The sequence below is a fragment of the Nanorana parkeri genome, unplaced genomic scaffold (genome assembly GCF_000935625.1).
Source record: "Nanorana parkeri isolate BGI_ZX_2015 unplaced genomic scaffold, ASM93562v1 scaffold1095, whole genome shotgun sequence".
NCBI classification, from domain to species: domain Eukaryota; kingdom Metazoa; phylum Chordata; class Amphibia; order Anura; family Dicroglossidae; genus Nanorana; species Nanorana parkeri.
Window position 1 is genome coordinate 398,734 of NW_017307363.1, and position 16,849 is coordinate 415,582.

General features: G+C 40.7%; 1 protein-coding gene across 1 annotated transcript in view; it reads left to right on the plus strand.

Annotated features, from left to right (window-relative positions):
• Nucleotides 1–5,552, plus strand: part of CDX2 (caudal type homeobox 2) — a 9,894-nt gene extending 4,342 nt beyond the window's left edge. Inside the window, exons 2-3 of the mRNA XM_018567804.1 lie at nucleotides 1,072–1,220; nucleotides 5,373–5,552. Coding sequence (XP_018423306.1) covers nucleotides 1,072–1,220; nucleotides 5,373–5,552 — 329 coding nt within the window. The remainder of the gene's footprint in view (nucleotides 1–1,071; nucleotides 1,221–5,372) is intronic.
• Nucleotides 5,553–16,849: the final 11,297 nt, after the last annotated feature.

Sequence of the window (16,849 nt, forward strand, 5' to 3'; positions counted from 1 at the left end):
TCTATAAATATATATCTATAGATATAGATATATATCTATATATATATTCGTGTTTTTTTGTAGGACTGCTGAACCGTACTGTGAAATGGTTAGATGAAAGAAATAAAATTGAGGAAATAAAAAAAACAAAAAAAAACCATAGCATAAAAATGATCTAACTACAACACAGCTACTATATTGCCATATTGAATTGCTTCATCATTTAGTTGAATTATAAATGCATGCAATGTAACTGACAATTGTAAATCTTTGTACATTTGGGTAATGTTTGTATTTTATTTGAAAACAACTAACGATTAAACAATGCAATATTAAACATATTGTTGTTTTTATTTCTATTATTATTATTGTTTATTTCTAGTGTTAATAGAAACAAAATTAAAAAAACTTTAAAGAATAATAAAAACATTTAGTAGAGGAATCATTTAAACTTAAGTTCGTTTCTAATTTCCAGGAGTTTTTTTTCCCCTTAGTAATATTTAATCAGTTCCTTGAATAGTAACTTGTTTTTTTACTCTTTTTAGCCCATCTTGATTTCAGGTGCGCAATCGGAATCTGGAGATTTTTTCCCCCAATGTTACTTAATAATTAGGTATTTCCCTTATTAATAATTACGATCTTTGTCAATCAAAGAGAGTACTCTCAGATACCCGATCAGATAGTGCAACTTTTCTAATACTGACTTAATAATAAATTATTTCCCTTCCTAATATTAGTTGCTTTAATAATTTTTACTCAAGCTTGTGTTGGCTTTAGATACTGAATTAGATTATGTTTTTTTTTTTATTTCCCTTAATAATTAGTCATTTTCTTTTATTATAATTACTAACCATATTTTTTATTTCAGTCAAGCCTGTATTGATTCCGGGGTGATATTTTATTCCCTATAACCTGTTTGTGTGGGCTAGTGGAAGTCGGTATGAATAGAAATTGCCATTTTGGTAACAATGGAATATTCAGGGGGACATTAAATAATTTTTGGTACAAGGATCTTAGCAGGGGTTATGAGCCCATAAAGCAGGTTTGGACAGTCTTGTTGCTCCTCTGTATTAATGTTTCGCTCTTCTGCAGCAGGGAAAACCCGGACAAAGGACAAGTATCGGGTTGTCTACACAGACCACCAGCGGCTGGAGCTGGAAAAAGAGTTTCACTACAGCAGGTACATCACCATCAGGAGGAAAGCGGAACTGGCGGCCACTCTGGGGCTCTCTGAACGACAGGTATGACCATGAGGGAAATTAATGCGATCCTAATGCACCTGATAAGAGACTCAGCAGCCACACCGTTAACCATGACCATTTATTATGCCACAAAAGCTGTCTAGGAATGGTGACATTAAATCCACATTAATCAATGGTTAGTGTATGGAATTTCAACAGTGCTGCATACCAGCACACCAGAAAAAAAAATTACTAACCATTTTTTTTATTTCAGTCAAGCCTGTATTGATTCCGGGGTGATATTTTATTCCCTATAACCTGTTTGTGTGGGCTAGTGGAAGTCGGTATGAATAGAAATTGCCATTTTGGTAACAATGGAATATTCAGGGGGACATTAAATAATTTTTGGTACAAGGATCTTAGCAGGGGTTATGAGCCCATAAAGCAGGTTTGGACAGTCTTGTTGCTCCTCTGTATTAATGTTTCGCTCTTCTGCAGCAGGGAAAACCCGGACAAAGGACAAGTATCGGGTTGTCTACACAGACCACCAGCGGCTGGAGCTGGAAAAAGAGTTTCACTACAGCAGGTACATCACCATCAGGAGGAAAGCGGAACTGGCGGCCACTCTGGGGCTCTCTGAACGACAGGTATGACCATGAGGGAAATTAATGCGATCCTAATGCACCTGATAAGAGACTCAGCAGCCACACCGTTAACCATGACCATTTATTATGCCACAAAAGCTGTCTAGGAATGGTGACATTAAATCCACATTAATCAATGGTTAGTGTATGGAATTTCAACAGTGCTGCATACCAGCACACCAGAAAAAAAAGACCTATATGCATTCTTTTTGTGGAATGTGTTGAAACATAAGGCTATCCATTGCCCATGGACATATGGTGGCAGCCTGGATAGGCCAGTTATTTCAGCGGAATGTTTGTTCACCTAGTAAATGCAGCCTTGTACAAAGGATCTGTTGTAGATGAGCCTTTTTTTACATTTCACTTTACATGATTGAGTATTTAAAGTGAAAATGGCTTTGCCTTATTTACAAATTTAAGTGCACATAATCTTTTCTGAGTAAAGAGCCCACCATACTAAATCAATCTCAATCAGTAGCAAGCCAAGCCTGATGGGGGGGGGGGGTTGGTTGATACACTACAGGAGTACAGAATATTCACATAGCTTAGTGAATAAGGCGAAGCTATGTTCAGATTGAGTGCCCAATAATATGTAGGGGAAATAGCAGGGCCCTCCTACCTCCTTGCTGAAATCGTAATGTTAATTGTATTGTCTCCCTCAGTTTTGTAAATTGCTGCGCAAACTGTTGGTGCTATATAAATCCTGTATTATTATAATAATAATAAACATGATGACGGGTAAGGTGAACACACATTCACTTTATTCACTGAGCTAAGTCAACTTTCTCTACCCCTTTTTTTAAATAAACCCCTGTGATTTACCCACATTCTGCTGGAAGTTTTAATCAATATCATAAGCCCAGTGAGTGTGACACATTATATTGCACAGTATAATTTATATAATATCTATCAATGTTATTGTACAAATTCAGTTAGAAAACATTAGGAACGTTAAGCTGCCAGGATCCTGGTGTTGTAATGTTCAGTTTAAGTGCTATATGTCCCCCACAGGATATGTTTGGTAGGTTCAGGAGATATTCTGTTTGCTAAGGTCACCTAAAAGAATATATGTGTACATGTGATCATGTATTAGCTTCTTAAAAGCACAAGGAATTTTTTGAAAAATGTTTACACATTTATTACCCATACATGTGTATGGGTAATAAATGTAACCATGTCAAGGGGTACTGAAGATATGTTGGCCAAGTGCATCAATATGTTATGTTTTAAAAATTAAAGTGTGCAATTCAGAGGAAAACAAAGCAGTAGTAAAGGAGATAACAGCAAACCTCTTAGAGTGACATTAAAGTCAAAAGTCCCCCCCCCCACACAATGCTAATGTAAGGATTTCTCTTAAATGATGTCTCTTAATCCAATCATCTTCTTCTTTACTGTCCTTTACAGCTGTCCCTCCAGCGCTGGTGCGGGTCTCCGATCCAGCGCTGACTCCTCTGTCCTCCTCTTCTCTCATGTCCCACGGAGTCTGTGCGGGTGCACACTGCTCCATATACTTACCTTGTGTCTCTCCTCGTCTCCCGGCCGAACATCTGAACGGCACATGCGCCCGCCCCAAGATCCTTTGCGGCCGACAGAGAAAATGTCAGATGTTCGGGAGCGCGCGGCGGAGACACAGGTAAGTATTAGCCCTTTGAAAAAGTTTAAAAAAAATAGTTTTGCATATATCTACTGCTTGCTAGCAGTTGATATATGCAAAAACATGCGAATGCTGGGATGTTTTGTGGGGGAGCAACTGCAGGTTGAGAGGTGTAGTGGTGTTATTTTATACTGGTTTTTATTTAAAGGGTTATTAAACCCTTTAAATAAAAACCAGTATAAAATGTAACAACAACCCCTCTCAACCTGCAGTTGCTCCCCCACAAAACATTGCAGCATTCTCAAGGTCCACAGGTTGTGGCTATGAGTAATCACGCATGACCGTACTGGCTGCTGCAAAACCTCTTGAACATATTCCTAAAGAACAACGTCCTGCAGGTACTCAGTTCTTACTTACCACTGAAATAATACAGTAAACATTTGCAAAGCATAACTAAGCAACTTCTTGTGGGTGTCTGAATAATAATATGATAATAGGATATAGGAAAAATATATTTTTACATTTTATTTTAAGTTTTCTTGTGTTAAAAGAAAATAAATAAAACAAAAAAATTGCAAAAACTTTTAATTAAACTAACTTTTGTAAATAATTCTCTATGATTAGTCATTTATCGCCTGATATTTGGAAGAGATGCAGGATATCAGAAAATAGCTTTTTTTTATGGGTTGGGTGCCATAATTGTTCTTGTTATACTAAATAAACCTGCGGGGCTGAACAAGAGAGATCTACGTGTGTATGACTAGCCTCAGGGTACATGCACACTTCTGTAATACATTTACTGATCATATATGTATGTTTTTTTTTTCTGTCCCCAAAAATTCTGGGTAATGGTCAGTCAATTGCCTGCGTTTATACAACATGTATGTGTTTACATGCGTAAAATTCGTGTTCCATTCTTCAAGCACTGTTTTCATTGTAACATTCCTATTTGGACTTCATATACACACTTATGCGCGCAAGCAAATTTGTACATGGATAAAACGGAGATGCAGATTTTTCTATCTTGTGTTACTCACCTATGTGCATTGGCTTAATTGAAAACAATACACCTGCATTCTGACCCATAAACCAAAAACACTTTGCATTGCCTTTTTTTTTTTTTTTTTACTACTGCCGTGTGCATGAGGCCTTCAAGAGGGCAGATAATTTCCCCCCAAAAAAGACCAAACTACCCAGGTTTGGTTACCATTAAGAGAACAACAGAGTCCAGAGATCTGACCACAGAAAGATTGTTGTACCAAGAAGTATCAGGTTAATGTGCATGTTTCTGCTTCTGGAGCATGGAAGGGCAGTGCAAGCATGCCATGGGAAAAGCAATAGTGATTGGATGGCTGACCGATCTTTCCCAAGCAAGCTTGGTCAGGGGGGTGTTTGGAAAGGTTTACAGAGAAATCCAAAAGAAAACAACTCCATTAGGTCAATGTTTTCCTATGTCTGCAGCAATGTTAAGTCACCTGCAATCTAACACTGTGCTTCATTTCCATAGCCACAGCAAACACATAAGACGAGTATAGAATAGGAGATGGTCAAACAACCAATATGGATGTTAGAGGAGACCCTTGCAAACATGCATATAGTGGGGGATGGTTTACTAGAAGTAGGGGGGTAGTCACTTGCAAAGTGAATGTTAGTAAAAGGTTTAATCTGTGTTCACTTTGAAAAGCCAATCAATTAACTCTAAAAAAAAGAGTCCATTCCATTCTAGACCCCATTCCATTCTAGACCCCAAAAAAGAGTCATAAAGCCAATAGTTTAACAATATCTGACAACAATAATGAACAGGGATAAAAAAATGCTAACAGGTTGGGTTCTATTACTTTGGAGATTGGGAAAGATGTATAAAATATATAGAGAATCTGTATCATTGCTAATTGTGTCTATAGAGTGATAAATAGGTAAAAATGTTTGTGTTGTAAACTATGGCAAAGTACCTGACAAATACTATACTTTCAGGTGAAGATCTGGTTCCAGAACAGAAGAGCCAAAGAACGAAAGATTAACAAGAAAAGAATTCAGCAGACTCAGAATGGGCAAAATGGACAGGATACCCTGAGCCCAGTGCACTCTTTGGGCCACATGATACCCCTGTCTGGAACCACTGTGGGCCCAATGACAAACCCCGTCACTCAGTGAAACGTTCGTCATCTTTTTTTTCTGACTGTGAAACAGAAGCCCTTCCTCTCCAGACTGGATAGTCAACCTTGAAAATGGAAATCAGATAGCGTGGAGTCTACCTGGCCAATTGTAGGTGAAGCTGTAGAAGAGCCAGAGAGCTGGCACCTCAATGGAAGTCTGAGGGAGAAATGGGCATTTTTATTTGTGGACTGTACTTTAAAGCCACATCTGTCTACCTTTTGCAAGGACCTTGATCATAAATCACCAGGACTTTAAAGGTTTGGGACAACAACTTCAGATTATAGACTTAATTATAATGTTTGTCTTTTTTTTATGTGAAATGGACTCTTCTCAGGAATCGGTTAGTAAACCATTTCATTTTACCCAAAGAGGGTGAATGTTTGTGGAGCGGTAAACAGAATTGCTCAGGACCTTCTACACATACATGGACCCTAGAGCTCAATACAACCCCATGATTCCAAGCACTGAATGGGGAAATTGGTTTTTCAAGTCTTGGGGGTACTTTGACTTTTCTGATACATCTTATTGGGGTAGAGGGTTAAATTTGATGATGACCGCAAATGCTGTGATCAGAGACTGAATGATACTTGTCGTTTTCGTGTTTTGTACATTGTCCCTGCTAATTATTAGCTTGAGTTTAATTTGACAACGTTTTGTATTTTAAATTATTTGAACTTTCGCGGGAGATGAGGAAATAAAACATTGTTTTCTGATAAACTTTTCTTGCTATAAAAAAAAAATATTCAATGATATTAAATAAAATAAGCCCCTTCTGCTTTGGGGAAAGAAAGGTGGTAGACAGGCATGATGCTACTTGAAGTTCTGCAATCATTTGGAAATGTATCAGTGAATAATTGGGTGGGATTACTAAAGGAGTTGAGAATTTTCAATCAGCAAATCTTCACCGTGTTCACTTTAAATTCCCAATCATGTGCAGATAATTAAAAAAGGAATTAGCTTTTCACAAGATTGGATAATTGAAGAACATCTTCACTTAATTTATTTAGTTAAGATTCTTAACTGCTTTAGTAAATTAGCCTCAACATTTTCAAGCTCTATTCTAGGCCCCAAAAAAGAGTCCATTCCATTCCATTCTAGACCCAAAAAAATAGCTAATTATATTCTAAAACCAATAAACGGGGTAATTGGATGTTTTTGACATAAATCTCATACACAGGAGTGTTTTTATGATTTCAAACTAAAAAGTACATAAGGTTAGATACAGCCAATTGATTTATTAGATTCTATACTCACTGCTTTATTACTATGCAGTCCCACATAAGCTTTAATATGTTAAATTAAGTCGTTTTAAATCTGCATCTTTTATTCAAATATTTCCTGGCCATAAAGTTTCAGGCACTTCCTTTTATGGGATGACAACTGTCTCTCAGTGGTTCTCTTGCATTGTCACCATCTCAAATGCACACCTTGCAGAGACCAAAAGCACCTGTGGTCCACCATTGTCACTTTCAGGTTTACACAGAGCTTTAAACTTAGCTCTAGAAGGTGCCCAAGGTGGCTGGATATCACAAGGAAGGTGAGGATGGGATTTGATATGGATATGAAGATTACCTGTCACCATACCTTGAACGGGTAAAGTAACAGATCTACTGTCAGGATTAGTGGCTCTTTTAGACATTTGCGGGTTGGTAGCTCTGGGTGTTGCAGCACCCTCTACAGGTTTACCATTAACTAACAAGTGGTATTTTGACCTCTCCTATCTACTACATGAGTTCAGCAGGGCTGGTCACACCTGGCTTGTTGTTTTTCAGCAACTCCCTATCTGCATATTTATTCTTGAAATATTGCTCAGCCTGCAATGTGTGCAGGCAGGAACTGAAGATTGCCATACATATGTTTTAACCTGTTCATTCACACAAGTCATCCTGACTTGTTCTATGAAGATGTTCTTCTGGTCCCAGGTGATCTGTGCCAAGACTTAAATTGCAATATCACAGTGTAACATCACTGGAATAAGTTGGCCCTGCATACAACAGAATATCATCGGTACATTAGATCAAAAGGTAACTACATACACCGAATGCTGGTAGAAAGACTTGTCAATATATTCCTTATTCTTGGCCAATCATTACAGTCCCTGAGATAAGGCTCTCACTGGAGGTGCCTGCATAGTTCAGAGCAAGCATGGATAAATAAATGGGTATGTGCTTTTTTGGTCAGGTAAATTGAGCATGTTGGCCACTAATTCTGCTGGGCACTACTAGGTGGTAAGTAGTCTGTGTCACCTAAAAAGTGACACTAAACTCAGGAGTTAAATCTTAAAAATGGATTCAAGTACCTTAGCTATTAACAAAAATGTATCTTATTTGTGTATCACTCGGCTGTAGATCTCAAATAATCTCTGAATGGGTGCTGACACTGTCCTTCCTTCTGGAGGGTGACTACTTGTGTTCCCCATGGTCCCTGTGTGTGTTGTAAAGTAGTCACCGCTCCAAGCTCACTCCCGTGATAGACTACAATCTCAATACAAATTTGTAAACTAAACGTGAGATTGTAGTCCATCACAGGAGTGAGCTTAGAGCGGTGACTACTTTACAACACACACAAAGACCATGGGGAACAAAAGTAGCCACCCTCCAGAAGGAAGGACAGTGTCAGCATGAATTCAGAGATGATTTGAGATCTACAGCCGAGTGATACACAAATAAGATTCATTTTCAGTTTCAGAGCAGCAGTCAAAAAGTGCACAGAAACCCCAATTGATCAGATTTACTAACAGTCACTTTGCAAGCTCAGCAGTTTCTACTCCTTTAGTAAATCAACTGTTGTAATATATTTTTATTTTGTGGCCATTTTTGATACAATACTGCTTAGGTGAGTGATTTCTTTTCAGTGGTCAGACAGAGAATGACTGTCAGCTGCTTGTTGTGTGTGTTCAGGGGAAAATAAACAGCAACTGCAAGGCTGTGAGATAATGAGTAATCGTTCTGCGTTCTGACTGTCTTATGCATTACATTTTTCATATTTTACACTGCCACACAAATAAACAGATCACCTGGATATCAGCCTAATTGTGACATTGGGTAAACATTTTGTGCAAAAAAGCACCTTATATCCTAATGTATCCTGAGGTGACCTATTGTTTAAAGTAGGGTTGCACAGATACCAAGTACAGTACTCGGTACAAGTACATGTACCGATACTTTTGAGCTCCAAGACTAGACTAGAGAAAAATTCAAAAGTTAGGAGGCAGCTGTCATTTGTAAGGAGCACACGGAGCTCCTGGGATTTGTCCATCTCTGTTTTAATGTACGATTTTGTTTTTATAAATATAAATAAAGGAATGCACAGATACCAGTTTTGCGAGTACGAGTACTGGTACTTGCCGAGTACTTACAAGTACGAGTACTGATACATTTTTGTTTATTGTCACGTGACAGTTTTTCTAAAGCAATACAGACTAATGATTTCAGGACAGTGGTGGAGTGCCAGAGCCAGGTCCCAGCTTCAACCCTGGTAGTTCTCATGAAAATGAAAAAGTATATGCACTGGTACTCGAAAAGAATCTGTGCATCCCTAGTTTAAAGGGTCACTGCACTCAAAACAAGCTCTTCAATGGACACGGAGCATGACATTTGCTGATCAGTAGGGGACATGTCAGACCTATTTCTTTCTTCCTTTTTTCCCCCTTCCTTTCTTTCCTAAAAAATGAAAGTTTAAAAGGGGTTTCTTTTTTAAACTCAGGAAAATATATAAAATATTGTATTGTTTTCTTTTTTTAGCCAGCAGGTGGGGCTGTAAGCTTCTTTTCACATGGTTCAGTCTATCTTTTTACACAAAAATGCCTGTTTACAGAGATCTGTAGCTCAAGCTACAATTTACAGAGAAGTACATGACTTATCATCAATAACTCATTACTTATCACATGGCTCAGTAAGAAAATTCTGTAGGATAAACTGAGCCTGATGCTAGACTGCTAATGCTGTGCTGTCTCTTTCTCTAACTCATAATGCTTTTGTAACCCTTTGTCATGCGTTAAATGTTTATGTGCAAAACATAGATAGTATATACACTATATTACCCAAAGTATTGGTACTAGAAACATACAGTGGTTAGAGCGCACTCCTGTAGGACAAACACAGGTGGGAAATGGATCTGCTGGGAGAAGGTGTGCAAAAAACTCCTCAATACAGGGGGAGGAACCCTGTGTAGCACAATTCAAGACCAACAAAAAAAGCACGTTTTTGAGGAGCGCGACTACCTATGATAGGAGTGATGGCCCAATGTGCTGAACTTGGAAGAATGCATAACAGTGTGCAATACAGACACCCAAAACTGATTAGTCATATAAAAGGGAACAAATTGGTGACTTACAGTTGGGATGTGAGCCTATATGCCCTGGTGTCTCTCACAGAATGTTCTCCACGGTCTGTTTAATGCGATGTCCACAGCTAGCAGGTGGGAAGAGAATGGGTGTCTGCCCGGACTGGAGTGGGAAAACGAGGTGTCAGCCGATGTCACAAACTCAGCTGGCCAGGCTGAGCCGCGGCGGCTGGGACGGGAAAGCAGTGAGCCGCGATCGGCTCCGTAGTCCCGGACTCTATGCGTGTGGTTACAGTGCTAGATGTGGCTGTCAGCGGAGTGCACAAAGATGGACCAGTGCGTGGGACAGTGAGGGATCTGTACGGGGGGATGGATCTTGCTGCCTGCAGGATACGGCTACGCGTTTCGAGGAGATTTCCTCTTTGTCAAGCCACAGAAACACTCAAAACAAGCTCTTCAATGGACACGGAGCATGACATTTGCTGATCAGTAGGGGACATGTCAGACCTATTTCTTTCTTCCTTTTTTCCCCCTTCCTTTCTTTCCTAAAAAATGAAAGTTTAAAAGGGGTTTCTTTTTTAAACTCAGGAAAATATATAAAATATTGTATTGTTTTCTTTTTTTAGCCAGCAGGTGGGGCTGTAAGCTTCTTTTCACATGGTTCAGTCTATCTTTTTACACAAAAATGCCTGTTTACAGAGATCTGTAGCTCAAGCTACAATTTACAGAGAAGTACATGACTTATCATCAATAACTCATTACTTATCACATGGCTCAGTAAGAAAATTCTGTAGGATAAACTGAGCCTGATGCTAGACTGCTAATGCTGTGCTGTCTCTTTCTCTAACTCATAATGCTTTTGTAACCCTTTGTCATGCGTTAAATGTTTATGTGCAAAACATAGATAGTATATACACTATATTACCCAAAGTATTGGTACTAGAAACATACAGTGGTTAGAGCGCACTCCTGTAGGACAAACACAGGTGGGAAATGGATCTGCTGGGAGAAGGTGTGCAAAAAACTCCTCAATACAGGGGGAGGAACCCTGTGTAGCACAATTCAAGACCAACAAAAAAAGCACGTTTTTGAGGAGCGCGACTACCTATGATAGGAGTGATGGCCCAATGTGCTGAACTTGGAAGAATGCATAACAGTGTGCAATACAGACACCAAAAACTGATTAGTCATATAAAAGGGAACAAATTGGTGACTTACAGTTGGGATGTGAGCCTATATGCCCTGGTGTCTCTCACAGAATGTTCTCCACGGTCTGTTTAATGCGATGTCCACAGCTAGCAGGTGGGAAGAGAATGGGCGTCTGCCCGGACTGGAGTGGGAAAACGAGGTGTCAGCCGATGTCACAAACTCAGCTGGCCAGGCTGAGCCGCGGTGACTGGGACGGGAAAGCAGTGAGCCGCGATCGGCTCCGTAGTCCCGGACTCTATGCGTGTGGTTACAGTGCTAGATGTGGCTGTCAGCGGAGTGCACAAAGATGGACCAGTGCGTGGGACAGTGAGGGATCTGTACGGGGGGATGGATCTTGCTGCCTGCAGGATACGGCTACGCGTTTCGAGGAGATTTCCTCTTTGTCAAGCCACAGGACTCTGTGCAGGCCAGTCAAGTTCATCCACCCCAAACTCGCTCATCCATGTCTTTATGGACCTTGCTTTGTGCACTGGTGCGCAGTCATGCTGGAACAGGTAGGGGCCATCCCCAAACTGTAGCCACAAAGTTGGGAGCATGAAATTGTCCAAAAAGGCGTTGGTATGCTGGTGCCTTAAGAGTCCCCTTCATTGGAACTAAGGGGCCAAGCCCAACGCCTGGAAGCCCACCGCACACCATAATCCCCCCTCCACCAAACTTTACTCTTGGCACAATGCAGTCAGGCAAGTACCGTTCTCCTGGCAACCGCCAAACCCAGACATTTCCTTCGGATTACCAGACAGAGAAGCGTGATTCGTCACTCCAGAGAACACGTCTCCACTTCTCTAGAATCCAGTGGTGGCGTGCTTTACACCACTGCATACGACGCTTTGGATTGCACTTGGTGATGTAAGGCTTGGATGCAGCTGCTCGGCCATGGAAACCCATTCCATGAAGCTCTCTACGCACCGTTGTTGTGCCAATCTGAAGGCCACACAAAGTTTGGAGGTCTGTAGCTATTGACTCTGCAGACAGTTGGTGACTTCTGCGCACTGTGAGCTTCAGCATGCGCTGACCCCGCTCTGTCAATTTATGTGGCCTACCACTTCGTGGCTGAGTTGCTGTTGTTCCCAGTTGCTTCCACTTTGTTATAATACCACTAACAGTTGACCGCGGAATATGTAGTAGCAAGGAAATGTCACGGAACAACTGAATCCAATGATTTGGAGGGTGTCCCAATACTTTTGGTAATATATGTATGTATGTATGCATAGTGTAAAACGTATAAAAAAAACAACCATATTAAAAGTGACTCAAGACCATTTTAGTTTATCTTTTAAAGTTGCTTGACCACCAATCAGCATGTTTATGGAACATTATGGACATAGAATTTTGGTTTTAGCTGATTGTATGCATGCATTCATTTATTTTGTTAAATAATGCTGTCATTACTTTATAGAATCTTAATCTAAAAAACAGAAATATAATATATTGCAGCTTACCAGTCCATAGATATGGTGGCTGAATAGGTTCTAGTTTTTAGTACATTTTCAGAAAGTACAGAAAACACACCTTGCCAGAAATGCTGTGTCTTTGTCACTTCATGTGAGCTGAACTGAAAGCTTGAACAATCGTACCCGCCTTCTGTAAACTACTGATCATATCATCCCCTCATGTAATTAAAATGAACATAAGAAGGCACATTTGTAACGTGGCCTGACCCCCTCTATAGACACAGTGAAGAAGTGAACATAGCCACCTAGAGACAAGTGTGTCATTCATTGGATCACCAGGTGAATATAAAGGGAACGATCCTGAAAAAAAAGATCTAATTCAGTCACCTCATCTAAGGACTGGTAAGTTGTAATATATTTAATTTTTGTTTCTGGGTTTAGACTTGCTTTACATTCCCACCACCAATTGTACATTCTACGTGGAGTTTGTATGCTTTCTCTATTGTGTGTGAGTTTCCTCCAGGTGCTCCAGTTTCCTCCCTTGACTTTAGCAACTGATCGTACTGTAGTTCTCATATGTGCAATTGCAATTCTGTGTCAGTATGGTAATGGCATTCGATTGTGGGCTCCTCTATGGCAGAGACTGACTTGATTGGCTCATCATGCTCAGTAAGGTGCTAGAAAAGATGATCTACTGATATATTTTTTGGGTGAGGGGAGGAAACTGGAGCACTTAGTGAAAACACACACAAACTGACCTATAGTGATAAAGTCAAAAGATTTGTAAGTTATTTCAAATGCTGATGAAATCACTCACAATGGATGCTATTGCTTGATGTGTAAACGTTTTAGCTGCCTGCAGAGTCAGCTGGTCCCCTGAGCACTGGCCCTGATATCCTGTTTTAGAGTGACTCCTTTCCGTTGCAGGGTCCTATAGATGTTAGAATACATATTACTGTGTTTATAGCAATAACTACTGCAGTATACATTTTCGGTCACTAGATGGCAGTGTTTATAAGTTCTGTTATATACTGTATCTATGGTAGATACTCTGTTGTATTGAATAATCTAGAGAATATTGGTGTGGCTTCCTTCCTGTGTTTTAGCCAAGTCATGTGCAGCATGCATATCTGACTCTGTGCTTATGTTTCTCTGTGAGGCTGTGCAATACATTCCAACAATAGAGCTATCCTTGTGTATGCTAGTAAGCTGTGTGTCTCCAAAACACACAGTCACAGCAAGGCAAGTCATTTGCCTGCTCCTCTCACCACCCACGGAGCTAATAAACGGACAGCTACTGGAGATTGCTCTGTCCTTTGTGATCTTGTACTGGACAGGAAGTTCAGGGAAGCACAACTGAGAGAGTTGGAGCTGTGTGGAAACATTAAGACTGTAAGTGCTTGGGCAAAAATATAAAGCAATACTTTGCTGGGCAATGTATATTTTGTTTGATCTGGATTAATTATTGAAAAAGTTTGAGAGTTTAATACTGCTTAATGTTTTTACCTTAGCTACACCATCTTGCACACAGTTGGGTCAGTTTGATAGGGAACCATTTGACCTTTTATCATGTTTTGTGCATGTTTTGTGTACACCAGAGTACACAGCCATACAAACATATATACCCAATTTGTTAAATATTAGGCTGTATGGCATCATATCAGACAGTCCGATATTAGCATGTATGGTCAGCTTAAATGTAGTATCCCAGCACTTTATGCAGACCCATGCCTCTATCAAGCAGACCATTCTTCCCTCTGCTCACAAGTTGTTGCTATGTGTTGCTGTGTGACTAACGACTGTCAATAAACTAGCTGGCGGCAATGTAGAGCACAAGGTTTGTTTGCAGAGTGTTTAGAGGTTCAAAAGTCAGCATTGCTCCGCAGCAACGGATTACACGTTCAGCCACCTCAGCAAGAATGAAATACTTGCTACATGAGAACTGTACCACACAACATGTAAGATCTATGTGCTGTGTTAAGTCACAGGATAACTGAAAATAAGACGGCCTGATCTTTACCAGATTGCACGTTTGATTTCTGGTTGATTTAAACTTATATCGATTATTCTAGGTTTTATTGTCAACATTCATTGGTGATTGATTTTCAATCAATGTTGATCAGGTAGCCTTTGAAATTGATAGATACAGTATGTCAAAATAATACTGAATCATGCTCAACTTAACTTAGTGCTATCAAAAGTGGTATTTTCATCATTCAGATTGATTGATCATGAGTCGTAACTTAATTTTGAAGCAGAATAATTGAGTAAAAGGTATGTTAAATTTACCGCAGTACCTAAATTTCAATAAAACTTTAGAATAATCAGTTATTTAAAGTGACACCAAGCTCAGGAGTTAAACCAAATGTATTAAAATACCTTAATTATTAACAAAATGTATCTTATTTGTGTATCACTCGGCTGTAGAGCCTCAAATCATCTCTGAATTGGTGCTGACACTGTCCTTCCTTCTGGAGGGTGGCTACTTTTGTTCCCCATGGTCCCTGTGTGTGTTGTAAAGTAGTCACCGCTCCAAGCTCACTCCTGTGATCGACTACAATCTAATCTGTATTAAATTGTAGTGCATCATGAGAATAAGCTTGGAGCGGTGGACCATGGGGAACAAAAGTAGCCACTCTCGAGAAGGAACCACAGTGTCACCACCAATTCAGAGTTGATTTGAGGATCTTCAGCCGAGTGATACACAAATAAGATAAATTTCTGTGAATAATTAAGCTACTTCAATGCATTTTTAACATTTAACTCCTGAGTTTAGTGTCACTTTAAGAGCTGATTTGTTTGTTATGTGTAAGAGCACCATGACTCACGCGCTCTATACTAGTTCCAGGGTGGTTAACCTATTCTCAGATCCCCAGCGCCAAGGAACCTGTCTGCAGACAGGTATTGACTGCTTCTAGCTAAGGCTCCTGAAAAAAGTATGCTGTGACATATTCCCTTTCATCACAATGCTGATGTGTTTACATAGTGCACCTATTTTCCCTTCCCTATCCTTGTGAACATGTAGATTAAAGAGGGATTTTAGTTGGGTACGGCACTTGGCTGGCAGGGTGCTGCCACTTTTATTGTTGCATTTCCCAGTAAATCATGCAGATCATAACTTCTGGGGTGGGACTTAATTGTTTTATTTGGGTGTAATGTTTCAGAACTATGACACTGTAAAGGAGAATCATTAATGCCGATTATTAATTGTACCCATAAATGTAAGATTATTTGAGCATATCTACTAACTGTCCCTCATATGGAGATTAAGAGGGTTATTCCCACAGCTGCCGAAGGATCTAGCCATAGCTTCGGCTGATCCTTCGGCTAGCTTCGGCCCCAGGACCCCTTCGGTTCAGTAGAACTGAAGGGCTGCTGTACGGGCTATTCACTATCGCCCTACAGCTCCCGAAGTTGGCCGAGCGGCTCAGTCGATCCAAAGGCATATGCTTCGGATTGACTAAGCCGAGGTGAAAGCCAAAGCTGGCCGAAAGGCAGGCCATTGGCCGGCCGACGGCCTGCTACTGACAGCTGGGCGGAGCCAGCCCTCATCTCACGACTGGCTCCGGCCACTTGCATGCAGAGACAGATCAGCGTCCCCTGGTTACCAAGTAACCAGGGACGCTTATCTGTCATTACACCGAGAACCCGGCGGAGTTCTCAGTGTGTAATGACAGTTCAGCATCCCCTGGTTACCTACTGACCTAGGCAAACAGGGACGCTGATCTGTCATTACGATAAGAGCTTAGCAGAGCTGGCTTTGATATCCCCGCCGGCTCCGACAAGCTTTCATTGGAATGACAGCTGGTCCCGGCCAATAGAAAACACCTGGGTGGAGCTAGCTGTCACTGCTAGCTCCACCCAATCATTTTCTACTTTTTTTTAACCGTTTTTCTATTCTGCTCGGTACCACAGAGGTGCCGAGCCGAATGCCGCTCGGCGGCATTTGGCTATTCACTCACTGCTGTTCGGCCCCTATGAGAATAGGCCGAACAGCAGCGAGTAGCCTGCCGGAGGTTCGGCTCAGCCGATCCAGATGTTGGATCGGCTGAGTCGAACTCCTTCTGCACTTCGGGTCAGCCGAACATGATCAGCAAGTTCGGCCGACCCAAACCCAGCCGCAGCAAGCCGATGTACGGCTGAATTCAGTCGGTCTACGGCTGGAATCAGCCGTAAAGCCTGAAGTGAATAGCCGAACAGCGTTCGGCTCACTTCACTTTGGGTCGGTATTCACACGGCTGCCTTCGGCAGCTTTGTGAATAACCCTGTATGTTCCCCTTCCCCTCTTTCCTCCTCAGTTGTCCATATTTTGATCTGATGCAAACACACGCATACAGGGCCTTTTTATACAGGAGCCATTAGTTGATCCTCATTTTTACCACCACCTAACCACCTACCTAAAAATTAACA